Source organism: Podarcis tiliguerta (genome assembly GCF_965153285.1).
Source record: "Podarcis tiliguerta genome assembly, chromosome: 10".
NCBI classification, from domain to species: Eukaryota; Metazoa; Chordata; class Lepidosauria; order Squamata; family Lacertidae; genus Podarcis; species Podarcis tiliguerta.
The window spans coordinates 50,145,499-50,165,809 of record NC_139543.1 but is presented as its reverse complement, the minus strand read 5'-3'; the positions used below and the strand labels follow the sequence as shown (position 1 = coordinate 50,165,809).

General features: G+C 43.9%; 1 protein-coding gene across 10 annotated transcripts in view; it reads left to right on the top strand.

The window, feature by feature from the left end:
* The window catches only part of CHST11 (carbohydrate sulfotransferase 11), a 214,718-nt gene that overhangs the window by 184,082 nt on the left and 10,325 nt on the right, over positions 1-20,311 (top strand). The window contains exon 1 of one of the 10 annotated variants that reach the window (XM_083401292.1): positions 16,249-16,372. The exons of the other annotated variants lie outside the window; for them this stretch is intronic. Coding sequence (XP_083257418.1) covers positions 16,274-16,372 — 99 coding nt within the window. The 5' untranslated portion in view covers positions 16,249-16,273. Of the gene's footprint in view, positions 1-16,248; positions 16,373-20,311 lie in introns of those variants that run through there. 10 annotated transcript variants of the gene reach the window in all.

Below are 20,311 nucleotides of genomic sequence, written 5' to 3'. Positions count from 1 at the left end.
GTATTTGGGAGTGGGGAGGTGTTGAGGAAGTTTATGGTTTGGTTTTATGTGGAGACTTGAGGGGAGTGTCCTTCGCATCAGCTTCTACTACTCATCTGCAGTAATATTGTTTGTGTTGGAAGCTTCAGAGGACCCAATGGCTGCTGTGGGAGGCAGCCAGGGGATACATTTACCTACTTTCCACTGCATTTAGAGGCTATTTCCAATAGGAGCCCATGAGACTAAAGTCTATAGTGGCTGCTGATGCCCCTTGGGACTGGTAGGGTGGAAGGCAGGAGATGTCAGAGCCACCTAATTCTACTTTCCTGTCCTCCTTCCTGCTGAGTTCTACAAGGGCAGCTCCAAGATTAAGGTGGGGACTTGAGGGGACTGCCGCCCCTAGGACTGGTAAGAAGGCAGGCAGGCAGGTGGGAGCTAGCTGGAGAGAGACTGAGTTTGGGTGGGGGGCAGTGTCTCATCTGCCAAAATGGACCAGCCCCTCCACTGGTGCTTCCAAGTGGGCTTGCTGCTCACGGTGGCAGCGGTAATAGAAATGGGGTGGTATTTTGGTGAGGATGGTGTCAAGTAGACTTGGGGGGGATTGCATGCATGAGCAACATTGAGTTTGCCATAAGCTGCCATGAGGAAATGCTGGATACAGCCATCTTTCCCATATCATAAGCATGCAAGACATGTAGACATGTACTGGGCAAAGATTGTCTGGAAAGGCCTTCAGTAGCCCAAATTCGAAGGGTGGAACAAATATGGACCCCATTCATTCATTCATTCATTCATTTATAAGATTTCTTACCCACCCTTTGCCATAAGGACCCAGGGTGAGTGTGGGTAGAAACAAGCCTCCCCCAACAAAGGCTAAATCAGCATTCACTGCTCCACCCACTTGTGCTTCCTGCCACACCTGCCACTGGCATGTGGCCCCTGGAATGTTGCATAGAAATGAAAGTGGCCCTTGGACTGTACAAGGTTCATCGCTCTTGCTGTAAGCGAATAGATGTTTGGAGTGCTGCCTGCCTCCCTAAAGCTCTGAAGAGCGAACAGACTGTATCTATCAGGAAAGCTAAGAATTTGGAAATTAAGAATATGGTGGCATAAGTTTTCTTTTAATAACTTATGGATTTATGGACATATGTATGTTCTTCCTTTTTATTATTTCCCTTTTTAAAAATTTTGTCTGTGTGTCTCTTATTTGTTAGTAAGAAACAATTTGTAAAATATAGGAAAACTAATAAAAAGCATTTAAAAAAGGGGAAAAAAAGAAATCAACCTCCACCAGACTGTACTGTATGATGGTTTAAGCTATGCCTCCACCTGTACTCACCCTTCTCTAAGCAGCAAAGTGGAGCATTGGCAGGTTTAAACCATTCAGGTAAATCCAGGACAGTACTGTTGAAATTGCCTTCTGTCTGTGGAGCAAGTCACGGGCAACTGTGATCAATGAAACAGATTTCAATGTATAGTTGGATCCAATTAATGGAATAGGCAATGAACTGGAACCATTTTAAACCCAAGTGCTCCTTTGGGCTGGTTAAGATATGGAATAATGTATAATTTTTTTAAAAAAAATGTGGTTGTGGGGGGTGCCTCCGAGGGAGCTCAGCACAGGTTGTGGACTTGCTAGCAAACTAATTATTAACTTTATCAATAAGTGCCAGATTTATTTTTCTCTTCTCTCTTCTGGAAACGATTCATTCCACGTCTGAGATAAAGGAAAATCTGCTCTGGTTTTTAATGCAGTGTGTTTCCATGGCATACCTTCATGCGCTTAACACTTAATTTTGCTCTTTTAGCGGCATTGCATTACTTTCTTATTTCTAGCTGCATAGAACTCTCTTTTGTCCCAACATAGACCGCAAAGTGCTCTTAGGTGAGCTGAACCAATGCTTCCACCTCAGTGAGGCTTTCCCCTGAGCATTGTGCTGCTTCCACCATGGGCAGGACCATAGCTCTGTGGTGGAACACAAACTTTGCATCCAGAAGGTCTCTGGGTTAATGCCTGACAGCCAAAAGGGTCAGGCAGGAGGTGATGGGATAGGTGTGTCTGCAGCCTGAGACCACGAAGAGCTGCTGTCAATCACAGTAGACAGTACAAGAGGGGAGAGTGTCATTGCACTTGGGTTCTTCCTGTAGGCATCCCATAGGCAGTTGGTTGGCCACAGTGAGAAGAGGATGGGGACCCAAATTGACTTATCCAGTAGGGATCGTCTTATGATCTTAGATGGGGACATAGCCAGACCTGGTTGAAACCATATTCCTATGTTCCCCTTCCTCTTCACAACCCCATTGGCCCCACAGGTGGTCTCTCCAAGGCCAAATTAGGGAGAAGGACCATAACTCAGTGGAAGAGCATCTGACTTGTATGAGGACAGCCCCAGGTCTTAATGAGCTGCCTTCCTTGACTGCCATCCTTGCCAGCAGCTACCAATGGCAAGATTCCAAGGGCTGTATACTAGTGGTGGGTGTGGCCACACAAATGGGCAAGCTTTTGAGGGCCATATACCAGTGAGAGGTGTGGCCTAGAGGGTGTGGCTTGGGTACAGTCCAATTGAAGAGGCCTGGAGGGCCACATTGACACACATACCCCCGGCCTGAGATTCCCTATTCCTGCTCTAAAGGCGCTGGTCGCTGTTTTCCCTCACCTGACGTCAAAGGTCATATAGTCCAAGGAGAGGTTTACCACTTTGTCTGCTGTTTCTGAGAATGAGTCCATAGTCTGTGAGTGGCAGAGAGAGTGCATATGAGTTCAGGCTTCACAGGGACCAAAGATGGTTGACTTTTCGTGTCGAGGAAGAAAGCTCACCCAGGGCTTCTTAACCTACTGAGCTCCACGGGAATCTTGCTATTGATTTCAGCAGGTGTACGAACAAGGTTTTTAGATCTCTTCTCCATTCTGCATTTTGACACAGTTCTTCTGAAGAGACACTCCTCAGAGGAGAACTAGTTCCGTGCTAGAACAACACTGAGCGGCAGGTTTGCCTGTCTGCCTTCACCCAAGCGATTTTCACTCTGAGATATTTGTGTCATTTGTTCCTTTAAACAAGTCTTTTGAGGGTGGTTGTTGTTTTTTGCATGTCACAAATATTAATTCCCCCAAATATCCCGACCTGTCACTCCATGGTTCATGTTCCCCACAGAATTTTCAACTTCCCTCCCTCTCCCTACCGCCTAATACCAGATGTCGCTCAGTGCTGTCAAAAGCTTGTGTGCTTTTGAAAGCTGAATCCTGCTCAGCTCCAGAATGCACTTGCAATATTTAACTTGCTTTCTATGTATATCATCTATTGGCCTCTTAGTGATCCATCCCTTTCATGTTACCGTGCTCCAGCCTTCCCTTGAAGGTACTTTATGCACTTGCTGCTTCAGAGACTACTCTGGGGGCTTCATTATTAGCTAAGCCAAGCCTTTCAATCTGTTTCTGTGCATCAATGGATTCTTCATCTTCTTCTTTTTTAATGAACATATGTTATCAGAATGCTGTGGAAGTCACTTTATAAACTGCCATTAAACTCACTCTCTGGCAACTTATTGTTATCATTTCACCATTTATCTGCAGCTTGAAATATTATCGCCCTGCATTTGCCTATTTTTAATGTGCAACGTGCACGAGATGTTCCATGCTATAGTGTTCTGTCATTGGCTGAGACTTTTATATCCGTGGGTTAAGTGCATATTTAAACACTTCAGGGAGTAACTGGCTAAGCCTGGAGCACCACAGAGAGGAATCTGGTATTACAATCTGTGGCCAAAAAATAAAATTGGGAAAGAAATGCTACTTTGAGATGCATTAATACCAACGTTAGCAACTGTGATCTCTGAGTATTGTTTGTTTGTTTGTCTGTTTGTTTTAAAAATGCTTGGGAAACAATATAGGATTTTGCTGTTATGTTTCAGAGAAATGTTTTAGACACAGAGCAGTAGAAAATTCAAAGGGATCATCACAGATAATTTTCTTTAATAGTTCAACTCCATGATACTTTTTCAATTATCATCTATATATCAAGGGGAGCAGAGGTTACAAGAAAAAATAAAGATGGCTCAGCGTTTCCTCATATGACGTAACTTATGTTTTAATAAGTGCAATGTATAATAAGTCCAACTGTATTATGTTAATTGAAATGGTGTACAAGCAACATTTTTTTACATATATGTGCAATATTAATGTGCAAATTAATTGCAGCTTCCTAGTTCATGATAAATACGCTTTGTTAACTGTCTGGACCTTTTGCCAAATTTTGCATATGCAGAGGTGTAGTGCATAGAATAAATGGGTGGCGGTCATGTTGCTGTGCTCCTCTGGCTAACATGTCCATTTCATGTTGCTTCATTTTGAGAAGGCTGGAGATAAACTAGAGAGGAATACAAAGGATATTAGCCTAAAGAGGGTGAAGAGACTTAAGATGCAACCCTAAGCACACTTATTAGAACATAGTGGGGCTTTCTTCTGAGTTAACATGTATTGCAGGAATGGGAAAATGCTGGCCTGCGGATCAGTTGTAGCTTGTGGCACCTTCTGATTTAGCCCATAGCCTTCCCTTCTCACCTCCATCCCTCCCCCCATCAAAAATCTTTGGGTAGATTTTGGTTCAATATCAGAGGGAGCAATTCTGGCAGTTGCATAAAAGAGAGGTATACCTAGAGAACGTTGGTAAAAAGGATTTTATTTTCAATGTATTCCAGTCGTTTATATACTGCTTGACACCAAAGTTTCTAATTGCTACACATTAAGATAACAACAACAACAACAACAACAACAACAACAACAACAACACACATGCAGGTTAACATCAATTAAAATTAATAATAAAAACAGAAACTTACTTAAAATGCCTACTGAAGTAGAAAGGTCTTCATTAGGTGCCTGAAGTTCAGCAGGGAGGGGGCCTGTCTGATCTCAGCTGGGAGGGAGTTCTGCAATGCTGGATGCAGAGCTCACAATGAATATGAGCCATGCATCTGAACCATGGGGGACCACCAACAGAGGCTCCCCGAAAGATCCCAGTAATGGGACAAGAATATAAGGAATCAGGTGGTCCTTAATGTATAAGGGCCACGTAAATTGATACAAGAACCTTGAACTGTTGCATGTAATTAATTAGTTTGTTCCTGATTAAACCTGCCTGGGTAATGCTCAGATTAGGTAGCTCTGTAGTTTTCTAACTCTGATCAAATCTTAATAACAAGGAACTGGGCACTGATAACTAATGGAGCTCTAGGTGCCCCCCCCCCGGCCTTCTGTGGTCACATCCACACCATATACAGTGGTGCCCCGCAAGACGAATGCCTCGCAAGACGGAAAACCTGCTAGACGAAAGGGTTTTCCATTTTGGAGGTGCTTCGCAAAACTAATTTCCTATGGGCTTGCTTCGCAAGACGAAAATGTCTTGCGAATTCCTGTGATTTTTTTTCGCTCCCCACCCCCTTTTTCTAAGGCACTAAGCTGCTAATAGCCTTTCAGCAGCTAATCCGCTAATCCCTTAAACCTTTAATAGCCGCTAATAGCCGCTAAACCGCTAATAGTGCTAATCTGCTAATCCGCTAATGGGGTTGCTTCGCAAGACGAAAAAACCGCTAGACGAAGAGACTCGCGGAACAGATTCTTTTTGTCTTGCGAGGCACCACTGTATCTAAAGAACATGGATTTCCCTAAGAATTTGTTTATCCCTCATTGGATTACAATACTCAGCAGTCCTTAACAAACTACAGTTCGCAGAATTATTTGAGGGAAGCCATGTGGTTGATGTATGGCATGGATGTAAAACTGTAGCATTCAGCACTGGGGAGGGTTGGGGATATTTGATGCCAGAAACAGGCCAAGACAATGCGCTGCCCCTAAAGTCTGCTGGTAGGATTGTTGGTTTGATCCTGTATAGTAGGTGTTGTGTCCTCAGATGAAGGGGCAGGTATTTGCACTGGTCAACTGTACATGCCAATTTGGTTAGTAACTCATTCCTCAGTCAGCCACTGAAACACAGTTTTCTTTGCAATTAATACTGGCTCTTTTGGCTGCATTTTGGTCCTACTGACCAACGGCAACTGAACCCTCCTTGTCTCTCTTCTGCAGTATTTTTCCAGAGAAACAACCTGGGAGTCTTGCAGCAAATTGGCCTGGGATGTTCTCCCACCATCCCTCTAGAATTCTGTTTCATTGGGGAACTTGCAATCTTCGCTTTGGAGCAGCCTCCCCCAACTTGGCACCCACCAGCTGTTTTAGACTGCAGCTCCCATCTGCCCCTGCTGATATGATGTGGGAGATGCAATCCAGAACATTTAGATTGGGGGAGGCTGTTTCAGAGTAAGCAAACACGGCGCTTGCTTTTAAATTTGCCTGGAAAAGGGATTTGTGCTTGTAGGCATGCATCAAACATAAACCTGCTTGTTTATAACAAAAGCGGCTTGTGCAGATCCGGTGACCTGGCTGCAGATATAGACACTCAAATTCATACAGACAAGTCCGCGGAGGAGAGGGCTGTCCATGGCTGCTAGCACCAAAGACTCTGTCTCCACAGCTGGAGAAAGCAATGCTTCTACATATCCGTTGCTTAAAACCACAGGACAGAAGAGTGCTCTTCTGCCCAAGTCCTGCTTCCTGGTTTCCCACATGCATCTGGTTGGCCACTGGACTAGATCTGATCCAGCAGGACTGTTCTTGTTTTCTTATCTTCTTTTGCTTGGCCAGTGGAGCCTAATCCTGTAGGACAAATGGGGTGCTGCCCCATCAACCTCTGCCTTCCCCACCTGCCTTCCTTCTTATAGCCAGTCCCGGGGGTGGCACTGCCTGCAAGCTTCCTCCTCCTTAACCCCAGCACTCCCTTGCAGAGCTGAGCATAGAGGGAGGTGGGCACAAAACTAGAATTAGTCTGTTCTGCCTTCCATTGGATCTGACCCTACGTATAATTGACTAGCATCACCTACTGCTGAGCTCCTCGCCTTTCGCCCTGCCTATCCCAAAGGGCACCAGCTGCCACTGGATGCTCCTGATAAATAATATGAGATTTGAAACATGAGAGGTTTGGTCACTATACCCTTTCCCCCTTCACCTGCCTTAGCAGTGCCCTAGAGGATGTTTTCAGAGTTTGTAGAGTAGTGTCATCCCATAACCCTTTACAGAGGTAAATTCAGGCAGAATGAAGACCTGGCGGGGGTGGCACTGTAGTGGAAGGTTTGGCTTCCTGATCCATCTACATTCATTTGAACTTTAGAAGCTGGCCTACCAGGGTTTCCGATCATGTGGAGAGGCCCCTTTGCATTTGAAGGTGTGTGAGCAATATATTACACAGGGTCCCCAGACGTTTCACCTTCTATTGATCCCTGTGCCACCACTTTATTTCTCGCTGCCACCACCCAGGCCCTACCTGGTACAAGGCTGAGTCCAGTCAGGGTTAAATTGGAACATAAACTTAGGTTTATTTATTGCAGTTTAACAATCGTGTGGTTTCATAAACAGTGTCGGTCAATTACAATCATGGGGTATGTATCCAGACCTATAACTTCCACTACCTGCTCTCACTCACTAAACCACCTCTCAGATATTTACTTGTCTTCCTAGCTTCTAACTGTCCTCGACTCAGCTTATTTTGGTACACTAACTCAACCTACCCCCAGACTCTATCCCCATTCACTCCCACTCCAACCAACCTCCCAACGAACTCCTCCCTTTGCCCCTCCCAGAGCTGGTTTTATAGTCCCTCTGACTCCACCCCCTGGGTTCTGATTGGGTAACCTGTTTAACTATTTCACCTCCAGCACTCTCATATGTTAACGTTACCATATGAGCGAACAGAAATGGGTGAGCACAGAGGCTTCTGCCCTCCCCTTAGATTCAGTAAGAAGCCATTGATTTTCAGGGTCAGAATCTAGCTTTCGTTGCTGGTTCCTGGCAAGAGGGCACACTAAGGACTAGTAGCTTAAGCACATCTAGGGCGATTATCACCCATCACTGCTCTTACGAATAGTCACTGTGCTTATTTTGTGTGCATTTACACGTTAATTGAATTTAGACTGTTGGGACATAGGAAGCTGCCTTGTACTGAATCAAAGCATTGGTCCATGTCACTCATGATGGCCAACACAGACTGGCAGCGTCTCTCCAAGGTTTCTGAACATTCCCAGCCCTATCTGGAGATGCTGGGGCTTGAGCCTGGGACTTTCTCTCTCTGCACTCCCGTGTATATATACCTGCCAACTAGAAAATTGCTTTTGTTTGCTTAATTACATAGCATGCCGCTCCATTTCTTGTTTTTCTTTAGATAATTACAGATCTGCTGATCATGATGGGTGGAGTGAAGAGCTAAGCCTTCCTCACACAAGCACAAGCTTCTCAGCGGGAATCAGGCTCCCTAGCACCTGTAATCATTTAAAGAAAAAACAATATGTGTGGCTATATACTGCATATTAAGTGAATGTTTAGTCTAGCACTGCAATGGAAGAAGTGGACTCTACAAAAGCCAATGCATTGCTATGTTTGTTAGTATGAAGGGAAGGAAGCAGCAGTTTCCATCCCACCCTGACGCTGCCACAGTCAATGCTGTTTCTGTTGCACTACAGTTCAGCTTCTGCTAAAACCTATGTTATTGATCTTGCTATCTGCTGCGACCTAAACAAACTCAATCATGTAATTTATTGCATAATTAATTTAAATGTATTTTAGTGAAAGGGAAACATCAAAAGTAGCGCTGAAAATAATGTAATGATTTATGTAATGTTTGCTGACGAAAAGAACCCCATATTTGCTTCCTGACCTTGGACAAACATGTGAATTGTGGCAAGTTCCGCTCCCATTTCCGTTTCTGATGGAATTCTCCAACATCCCTGTTTGTTAGCCTTTAACGTACCACAAGACTTTTTTCTTGTTTTGTGCAGGAATTGCGACCACAAAACATTCATATTTAGCTGTCCTTGCTACAGCACCTGCACTTTTCCTTCTTTCCCCCTTTTCTCCCTGAGCGTTGTGGGGCATCTGGTCCAGATGGAGACTCTAAACAAACGACAGGGAACTAAACTGGTGACTTGCAGCTCATAAAATGCAGTGGTAGCCGAAGGAAGGGTTAATACCAAATGGGAAGCAAGCATCTCCTTTTTCCGTGCTTGAACTTGCCGTCTGCTGGCTGTCTTTCTGAATGTTCAGCTGAGCATGGCAGGGATTCTGTGCTCCCAGCAATGGGGCAATCTCGCCTGCCATTTCTGTCCACTCATGCCTCTCCGCCCATCTCCCCATGGCAGATTCAGGCAAGAAAAACACAAATGATTAAAAGCAAAGCAGGAGCAGATGTTCCGCATCAGGTTTAAAACAGGACTGCAGTAGCTACATTATCTTAATCCTCCAAGTAGGATATGTGCTCTGGGGCATGTTCCTATGATTTGTGTTTAACATTCTGGCCTTGCCGCTGTATACAAATGTTTGCTTCCTTTTTCTGCTTTTCGTCGGCTCAAAGCTCAGATGGAAGTCAAATGTTACTGAGTTCATGCTTCCCCTGGGGGATTGAAATAAGGAGTTTGAAATAAAACAAAAACAACGGATCACGTACTTTGAAATTAGTTTGCTGTGATGTAGATCTTTCTAAATTTTTTTGAGAAGCAGCACACGGGGATTTTGATGTGGCCAAAAGCCAATCGCTTTGGTGAAGACACAGCTATGATTAGGGGTAGCATGAATATTTCACAGGGGTGCGTGTCTCAAAATGCAACACAGCCTGCCCCACGCAATACTCGAATACAGTGGTTCCTATTTGATTTGGGTAACTGTTGTTCGTACCCCCCCCCCCAATATTACCACACCCTATACTTTCTGCTCTTCCCCCAATTTTTTTAAAGCCTTTATTTGGGTTTGTTCTGCAAGACCAATTATGATGGTGCAATTTGCTGGTATGTGACTGAATCCCACCAAAATATAGCAACAGTCTAGAAGCCCCCTTAATTTCCCCCTGTCTTTGCCTTAAAAAAAAAATAGGGTGAAACTCTGGGGTACTGTTACACACATTAATGTGTGAAATCTGAAAATTGCCCCAGAGTTAGCACTACAGCTTTAGCCAAACACCTGCTGTCTGAATAGACCACAATACCTGAATTTCAGCTCCGCTGGTTCTTAGATTTCTCTGTTTTTATTGTAAAGATTTAATTTTCCTGGAAAGCTGATTTTAGCAAGGCTGCTATAGATTACATGGTCATAACTAAAACCACATAAAGCAGGACATTTCAGTATAAAGTAATTTTAATCAGCTTTACAGAAAATGCTAAATACCGGCATTTAAATGATGCTTCACAATAATGGTTTTGAATCTGAAATTTTGTTTTGTGTATTGGAAAAGGGACATTTTAATTAAACGGACAAAGGACTGACAAGGGTGTTGCCTATAATTTTTTTTAAAAAAATAGGAAAACCTTGAGGATGAAAATGAGCAACTGACTCTAATGAGAAGACATCCGACTATCAATTTCTCCCTTTCATGTCATTTGAAATATGATTTCCTGGTAGCTGAAGGCTCATACATTACCTATTACATGCACATGGTTTTCATTTTACATTTCAGTTTCCTATTATCATCTTTGCTAGTTGAAGGGAGAAAATAAGCACCTTCCCCTGTGGAAAACAAAACCATGTCAAAAGAAGAAAGCGGGGGGGGGGGGCGGTGAGGAGAGAAATGCAGAATGGAACCCTCTTCCAGATGTGTGTAAATTACATGTGAGCCGAATCTCCTAAGTAGTACCTTTCGGAGGTCATAATAATTGAAAAGCAGCACGGGGGAGGTTTTGACCCCAAGATGATCATTTCAGTTGGATGGAAAGAGCAGATGCAGATGCCACTCTTTCCAAGCAGAACACATTCTACACCACGTGATCAAGGAACGCAAAGACTTGTTCTCTGCTGCCTCAGAGGACAGGAATAGATCTGTCAGGATTTAGCTGCAGGTGGGTACATTTCAAGGGAAAACTAGGGAGAAATGCCTTACGGGTAAGAGAGGTTTGACAATAGAGCCAATTGCCTAGAGAGGTCATAGGCTCCCTGGAGGACTTCAAGCAGAGCTTGACAGCCATCTACTTGAGATGCTCCAGCTCTAGATTCCCTGCATTGGGCCCACGAAGTAGGCTATCAGAGAAGTAGGGGTTCTGCAGGGTTCTTCCCACTGGATATGCATCCTTCTTGTCCTGTTCTGTCTACCTCCTACGGCAATTCAACTTGAAAACAGCCTCTCGGCCTACCTGCCGCATGGTTTGTGTGAGTGAGAAGTCTTCAAGCCTAATTGGTGGGGACGGGGGAGATGACTGAGTATGTGGGTGAGTGTTTAATGAGTTTTGGTTATCTGTGATCATGGTTCCCACGAGGTTGATAAAACACTGACAAACCTAGCTTTCATCCCTCATTTCAGAAGAGAAGGTATGGCAGCAAAAACCTGGAATCAGGATGGAGCTCAATGTTGTGAGACCAGTGCTTTTTAAAAAAACAGTTTGGGATAAAAAGAGGATTTTCAGTGCTTTCATCTCCTGCATCATGTGTCTGGCTTCACAACTGAACTAGCCGGTGAGCATCCCAGCATGGTGCACACTGGTTAAAGCTTTCAGCGGTGGACAACTCTGCACAAGTGCTCCCTCGCTCATTGCTCCACCTGGGGAAAGTTAACAAAGCACACTTTAGCTGGGTGCCTGAGACAGGATGAGTCTCAGTCTTACAGAAGCTGAGTATTTCATCAACCTTCCCCAGAGTCTGAATCAGGCAGAAGCAGCAGTACACAAGGATGGCAGCTTGAATCAGCATCCACTTTGCCAGTGTGGTCATCTGTCAGTGTGTTTGTGAAACTAGGAAGCACCCGTTATGAAACCTTTGCTTTGTTAACCTTTTTAAAATTTTACCTCTGCCTTCCCTCTAAGCCTTTGAGGGAAGACAGACATAAAATTAGAGATGGTTCTTGCACCTCTCTCAGATGATATACAAACACACATGTACAGTGAAGATGGAGGAGGATAATCAAGGCAGGAATCCTGCCACAGCCATCCCTGGGTGGGCTCGAACCACCAACCTTCTGATTAACAGTCAGACGCACTGAGCCATTGTGCCACAGAAGAAGAAGCACAGTGTCCTGCCTTTCAAGAGATTAGTACATGTGCATCTTGCCCCCAGAGTCCTTACTATCTTGCCTTTTCTTACTCCTTTCCCATTGTCCTTATACCTCCCCCACACACCCTACTGATCTCCTTGATTCTTATGCTGCTTTGGCTATGGACCTTATAACTCAGACCTTAGTGCTAGAAGCCATGGTGAGCAGCAAGTTGGTATAACATCAGGCCTGTGGGCTGTATGTCAAGGAGTTGACTGATTTGCCCTACAATTTAATCTCATAAGACTAGCAGACTGCTCCAAGGTTTGCATGTTGGGCAGGCAAAGAGGGGTGTTCTTGCTGGCAGATACCGGCCTGACAAAGGAGACATGAAGCTTCCTGGCTTTCCCTTTCTTGTTGGGAATCTTTTGTGTACCAGGTGGGACAGGAGATCTGACAAGTTTGCAGAAGCAACAAAAAGCGGAACTGGCATCTTCAAGCAGATCAACAGAGTGAAACAATTAGGGCCTGGCAAGTGTTCAGAACTGATGAAAGGGTTGTAATGCAAGGCAGACAGCGACTGTCTGCAACTGGAAATAGACTAATGAGCAAATACAAAGGGGGGAGCTAACAAGAAGCTTCTTGAATAAAATCAGCACTCGAAGGAGACTCTCATTGAAGGTAGAAAGAGGACTTTTCTGCAGTTTCAAGGAAGAGGTCCACCAATGCCTTACATCAAATTTTGATATAGAGCTCTCCCTTCAAATTAGATTAGGCAAACCAGGGAGGTTTCCCAATAAGTAGGAGGTCATTGTGTCATTTCATTCCTGTTTTGAGCATTCATTCTCAGGTCCAGAGATCTGGTAGGACTCTGGCCTCAGGCTGCACCCCTTACCAGGCCATGCCTCTCACCAGCTTAGCTTCATATTGTCCTTGAGTGTTTTGACTTATCTGTAATGTGTCCTTGGACTCTGCTAATGCCACTTGCTAGTCTGGATGGAGGAAGTCGAATCGAGTGTATCGTCAGGGGCGGGGGAAGAATAGATACCACAATGTATGGGTTCAGTGTACTCTAGTGTACATTAAGAGTCACGTCCATTGCTCCGCCCACTTTTGGCTCTGACTCAACTCACAATTGGCTTGCAACTCCTAGAAGTTTGCCTATTAGGCCTTCAGAGTAACAAAGATTTCTCAACTGTGACACAGAAAATCAGGGAAGCCAAATATGATTTGCATGACCATTGTTTTAACTTGGGTGGTGATGCAGTGAAGCCACTGCAAGTTGACATTTATAGCATAGAGACTGATCGTAGCTCATACTCCAGTTGTGTTGAGGGTACAAGTGGAAGAAGCACCAAAATGTAGGTTCAGCCTGGTGGTGATGATTACTGTGCCATCTTGACCTTTGTTGGAGATGGGTAACAAGCATTTCCAGGACTGGTCGCCTTCATTAAAAAGGAAAAGTAACCTAGTGATGACTTTACCCCATAACTATCCCATAAAAATAGCCTTGTGAACTGTCCCTGATGCCTCAGCCATGCATATGTTTACAGATTCATGCATCACCTTGATTTAGGGGCTTGCAAGTCACTTCAGAACTGTAGCCTTTGATGACTTTGAGGATAACATTGGTTGTTGTTTTAACAAACGAAAGCAATAAGCCTCTGTGCGTTCATCTCATCTGCCTGGACCTTGTTATTGGTGTCGCTTTGTGGGGGCTTGCTGGAAATGTGCTGAGCGGTGGCAGTGGGCCATAACTTCTGCAGATGCTCTGGTTTTCTGAAGATTGGTCTCTGATGCTCACAAAAATGTTTATTGAGCACACTGATGCAATCTGCTCATTCATAGCATAATACATTAGCCTTATTGCAATGCTGTTTTAGCCTAAAAGGATTTGCTGGCAAGCCATATTGTAATTAAATTTTAACGTGACTACTAGTGTTTAATGTGGGGGGGGGGTGTTAGTGAGGGTCTCGAGATATATCTGTAGGGAGGTGCAAAAAGCAAGATGTTGCTGTCTGGCTCCCAATTTTCTGCCATTAAGCCTATGAATAAAGGGTATCCTAGGTCAATTACCTCCCATGCACATTAGTGAGTGGCAGTTACAAATGGGAATGGAAGAGTCTTCCTCTTCCAAGATCAAGGTTAAATGAAACCTCAGCATGAGGAAAGAACAAGTTCTCAGAGGGCGGCTGTAAATAAATTAGATTCCAGCAGCTGCATGGAAATTGCACAGGATTCTATTTGAAATCGAATTAAAAATACAGGCAACAAAATGCAGCATAACAATACAACAAGATTACTAATTAAGCTGGAAAGGAAACTCACTGATTGCAGCCCATGGGTAAGTTTGCAAGGCAATTAGAGTAAAATAATCAAAGTCTGGGATGACTAACCTGTGGCCCTCCAGATGTTGTTTAGACTCTAGACGATCCCATCGTCCCTGACCTTTGCTCATGCTGGCTGGGGTGATGGGAGCTAGAGAAGCTGGTGCACATTCCCTTATCTGGCTTCTGATTTTTTAAAGAGATTTGACTGCTGCATCTGTACCGTCCTTTGGGGAATTCCTAGACCAGTGCTGGATGGCCTCATGGACAATTGGTGTAGGTGGTGAAACCCTTCAGACTATGAGAAGGAGCCTCATGAGCATGGAGAGTTTCCACAGAAAACCACCCCCCAAGCATGCAAACTAAATTTCTTTGCAAATGTGGGGGAAACTGGGTGAATAGTGAAAGGTTTCTTGGACATTTGCATCACAAAACATGTCCAACTGTTTAAAACACTCATTTTTAATGAAAAATATTGTTAGAGAACCAGACAGAGAGAAAGAAAAGTCCTACAAATAACTTTTGGTATGGTCTTTTGTGAGCTAACACAGTTAATAGGCTATATATTGCAATTGACACCCAAAGTCCATGATGCCCTCCAACACTGTGGGAAATATAACTAGATATTCTTTTTCAATTTTGAGAGGCATTTGTAAATGTCAAGAGACTTAAAAAAACAACAGCTTCCTATACATCTACTTAATAAATGGGGCTGAGTTGGGTGATTAATTAGGCATCCAGCCTTCTGTGAGTCACATGAAGAAATTGTTGCTAAGTTGATCTTCATAAAGAAGAGATTATAAAATAGTGTGGTGTTGTTGTTTTGCAGCCAGCCAACATGTACCAATGCAAGCATGCAAACTTTTGGACTTCCAGTGTACATTTACATAGGAAGAAATGAAAAGATTGAATTTAGAGTCACTATCAAAATTCCGCCCAGGCAAAAATTCAAAGTGAATGTGGGGGTGGGCGTCCCCCAGCCCCCAGACAAAACATCTGAGGAATTTTGATGGATAAAGGCTGTTCATCAGGCTAGCAGTGTTTTTAAAAGGGAGTGGGATAATACATTCATAGCTGAAGTGGAATACATTCTGCGCCACTTCTCCTCAGCCCCAACTTCACCATTTTTGTCTGAAGAAGTTGAGAAGTTTATTCTTTAAGTAGATTGGTTCACCTAGGCCAAAGTCCTTCACATACACAGAGCTCTTTCAGGACTCTTGTTGCTTAAGTTTAGCTTTTGTTTTTATTCTCAATTTTTAAAATTGCATTATTGTATACTTTGTAGGTGCTTCAAGCTTATTAAACCACCTTTGTGTGCCGGCAAACATCCATGTTGCTGCTTGCCATGCACTGAAAAATATACCAAAGCTGGGTTGAAGCAAGTCTTGGTGATGTGAGAGCAATGTCTTCTCCCCACTCCCCAGAATGCATTTCTGGGTGTTTTCAGGGCCCATCCTATTCCTGGAGTTGTAATCCGTTTTAACTTTTTAATTCTAAATTGTTGTAACGTGCCCTGGGACCTGCTGGTAAAGGGTGAGTAATAAATGTCATGATGGTGGCAGCGCTGATGATTTCAGCACTCCCAAATTGACATTGGCTTGTAGAAACCAGACACATGAACAGGCACGTCCTGATTTAGGTCACCCACAGCATGGCCCCTGGCAAGAATATGTGTTTACTTGCTTGCTGTTCACTATTGCTTCTTGAGTCAATGAGCCTGAATCCCACCGCTACCTATTTTAAGAAATGACATTGACAAACTGGAGCATATTCAGAGAAGGGCAACCAGGCTTGTGGGGCATCTGGTAAAAAAGTCCTATGAGAAGCAGTTAAAAAAGCTGGGTAGTTTTGCCAAGAAGTGAATATTAAGGTGAGACATGATAGCTGTCTTTAAATATTTGAAGAGCTGTCACACTGAAGATGGAGCAACTTGTTCCCTGTTGCTCCAGATGGCAGGAAAAAAACCAATGGGTGGAAATTGCAGGGAAGCGAGTTTCAGCTAAACGTTTCAGCTCAATGGTAAGAGCTGCTTGGCAGTAGACAAGGTAGGTTCAAGAGCTGGTGGGATTTTCTTCACTTAAGGTTATTTAAGAAGAGACTCAAAGCTGTCTGTATCAGGGATGTTGTAGCTGCATCCTATGCTGTAGATCCTGCAAGGTGGGGGGAGACTGTAGATGGCCTCCAACGCTTCTCTCAACTCTAAGGTAACACCCACATGATTGATTTAAAGCACATAGCTTCCCTCAAAGAATCCTGGGAGCTGTCATTTGTGAAGGATGCTGGGAAGTGTTGCTCTGTGAGGGGTAAACCACCATGCCTGGGATTATTTGAGGGAAGTCATGTGATTTAAATGTGCTGTAAACGTAACATAAATAGGACCTGTTTTAGATAACCCTCCACCAGGTCCTTTCCAACACTGATGCTGTGAATTTAGAATATCAAGAGATTTAAGGGGAGGGAACCACATTCTCCTTTTAATATTTGTAAACCACTCACTCAGTAGAAAACCTCTAAGCAGTTTACCTATTGACTGCTGAGCAATTTTTACATATTCTGATATCTGTATTCAGTTATCTCCTGGCAAATAACATTTTGCTTCTCTTAAAGCGGCATCTGAGTTGCATTCAACATATGCAGCCAATAATTTAAAAATAAGAGCTACATTAAATTTAATGTTTTGCTCTTTTCTTCTGAATGAAAGCATGTCATTAGGGCTGGGAGGAGAACTCTGTGATTATAAGTTTATTGACTTAGAGATTGGAAATGTTATTAGTTTAAAGTTCCACTACAGATGGTAGAGATAACAGGGCATATTTTCCACATGACTGGCAATTTTTAGTGGTCAGTATCAACATCTGGTATAGGAAAGCTTCCTCTATTATATGATCTTTAGTCATTCCAGATATTTCAGTTTGTCACAGACAAAGTGTCCTTTGTATCTTCCTCTCATGGTAATTCATACAGATTTTGGAATATTCACGTGTTTATGATAGCCTTCCAACTGTCTTGCAGATTAATCCTGTTCATGTCGTATCCCTGACTAAAACATACACATATTGCATTAAGTTGAACTGTGCATCTTTCCCTTAATCCAGAATCTTTCCCTTTCTTCACTTGGCCTAGAAGAAACTCTCATGCGAACCTGTGTAAGGAACCCTGCTAGAGACCTGAGTTAAACCCAGTTAACAGCCTGGGCTCAACTACAGAGTTGCAAGTTCAGATAGCTAAAAGGTTGCAGAGGTGTGTTCCTGACAATCCACCGTTATGGAAGTTTCTTCCTCTGAGGACTTTCAATAATTGCAAAGTGTCCTAAAATTGCTTTAGCCATCAGATTATTGGTGGATACCATTTAGCAGTGTTTGAAGATGCCAACAATTTACAGCTAAGGCTATAAAACTCATTGACTAGATTATCAATTAATATGTGACAGAATGTTATGTGTTTGCTCATTTTGTGCAGGGGAGGGGTGGAAGGCAGATGAAAGGAGGACCAGGACAGAGGGAAGGCAGGAGAAACTGTAGCTGCCTTGTTTTTTGAGGCCTAAGGGGATTGAGGCCTAAGGCGTTCAAGGTTGCAGCCTGTAAACCTGTTAGTTGGCTTGGCATCTGAACCAATCTTGGGGAGGAGAGCATTTTCATTCACAAGGTTCAGTGATACGAGTAAACTTAGTTTCTATTGCAGTTTGGGTTAATTCAGGAGACGGGCTTGGATCTAGACGCTGCATGAAGAAAAAGGTGTAGCATCCTTGGTGGCTGAGGTGCAGCCCTTGATGACTGTGTTTAAAGGCCTCATACAGAATGGGCTCGATTTCTGACCTAAAATTATTCAGATGGCTTGTTGAATGTTCAGAGGGAGAGAGATTACCTGCCCAGAGGGAATAGTGTGTAGCCAGTCCAGAGTGTTTATATCCAGCTAGTGGATCTTTGAATGAAGGATAGTATACAACTACTACTACTACTACTACTCATCATCATCATCATCATCATCATCATCTTCATATTTCTCTTAATCTGCACTATGCCTTATATTGATCTGTCTTGGAGATGAATATGGATAAATTATATGACAGGTAGGCAACATGGTCCCTTCCAGATCTTGTTGGACTACAGCTCCCATCATTCCTGGCAATGGACCATACTAGCTGGGGCTGATGGGTCTTGTAGTCCAACAACAGCTGGAAAGCACCACATTAGCTACCCTGCTTTAAGCTTTCTCTTTTGCCCCACCAGCACTTTCAATTATACTGTGATGTCTTGCTGCCTCCCTCCCACTGTCAGCCTGCTTGCCCCTGAGCTGAGGATAAGAAGAGTAAACAAATGACTCATCTGTCTTTGTCTTAGAGCAGCTTCACACTTTCAATTTCCCCTCCACAAGGGTGTATCTTAGTCTAGGAATAAAAATACTCAGAACACCACTAATCATAGCTTTCTAACAATGGGCAAATGGCTCTAGGATTAAGGGGGAGGGATCCTCACGAGAAGATCATGAGACTTGGTGGACTTACCCTGTGGTGGGTTGCAGGCTCTAGTGAGCAGCGGAAGGATGTTCCATTTAGTTGTTGTTGTTGTTGTTGTTTAGTCGTTCAGTCGTGTCCGACTCTTCGTGACCCCATGGACCAGAGCACGCCAGGCACTTCTGTCTTCCACTGCCACCCGCAGTTTGGTCAGGTTCATGTTTGTAGCTTCGAGAACACTGTCTAACCATCTCATCCTCTGTCGTCCTCTTCTCCTTGTGCCCTCCATCTTTCAAAACATCAGGGTCTTTTCCAGTGAGTCTTCTCTTCTCATGAGGTGGCCAAAGTATTGGAGCCTCAGCTTCACGATCTGTCCTTCCAGTGAGCACTCAGGGCTGATTTCCTTAAGAATGGATGCGTTTGATCTTCTTGCAGTCCATGGGACTCTCAAGAGTCTCCTCCAGCACCATAATTCAAAAGCGTCAATTCTTCGGCGATCAGCCTTCTTTATGGTCCAGCTCTCACTTCCATACATCACTACTGGGAAAACCATAGCTTTTACTATATGGACCTTTGTTGGCAAGGTGATGTCTCTACTTTTTAAAATGCTATCTAGGTTTGCCATTGCTTTCCTCCCAAGAAGCAGGCGTCTCTTAATTTCGTGGCTGCTGTCACCATCTGCAGTGATCATGGAGCCCAAGAAAGTAAAATCTCTCACTGCCTCCATTTCCTCCCCTTCTATTTGCCAGGAGGTGATGGGACCAGTGGCCATGATCTTCGTTTGTTCCATTTAGTAGTTTCCCACAATGCCCTGGAGCATTCCTGATTTAGTGTTGCTCCAGGGCATTGTGAAAATTTTAAATGGTGGCTCCAAGCCATGTGAAGCTCATTGGCCCATGAGAAAAGAGGTCTTCAGGGTAGGGTAGGGTAGGGTAGTAGCCCCCCCATCACAACTGCCCAGCCAGGTACTAGTGCCAAGGCAGGCCAGGTAGAGTGGAAAAGAGTAGAAACAGGCAGTAGGCTGTGATTCTCCTCTCTCACTAGCCCTTGGTAGAGCATAATTATTGGGTGCCTGATTCTCAAGGTTCCTTCAAGGCTATCAGTAGCTACAATGGCTATGTCGTAGGCATTAGGTCTCTGAATATCAGTCGCTGGGAATCACAGGTGGGCAGGGTGCTATTGTACTTGTGTCCTGTTTTCGGGCTTCCCATGGGCATCTGGTTGGCCACTGTGTGAACAGGACACTGGACCAGATGGACCATTGGCCTGATCCAGCAGGTTCATCTTACATTCCTATGTCCTGGTTTGAGCCCTGCAGCTCTTCATTCTCCTATAATTCTCCCCGTTCTTTGAAAGTGGATGACTCTTTGCATTACTGAATCCTTAATAAATGTATAGCCACAACAAAGGACATCACTGCAAGGAGGCATTCTTTTGAGTGCTGTACAACAAAAACTACCTGTTAAAGTCTGCCTGCCCTTGACCTCTTATTGATTTGGTTGGCA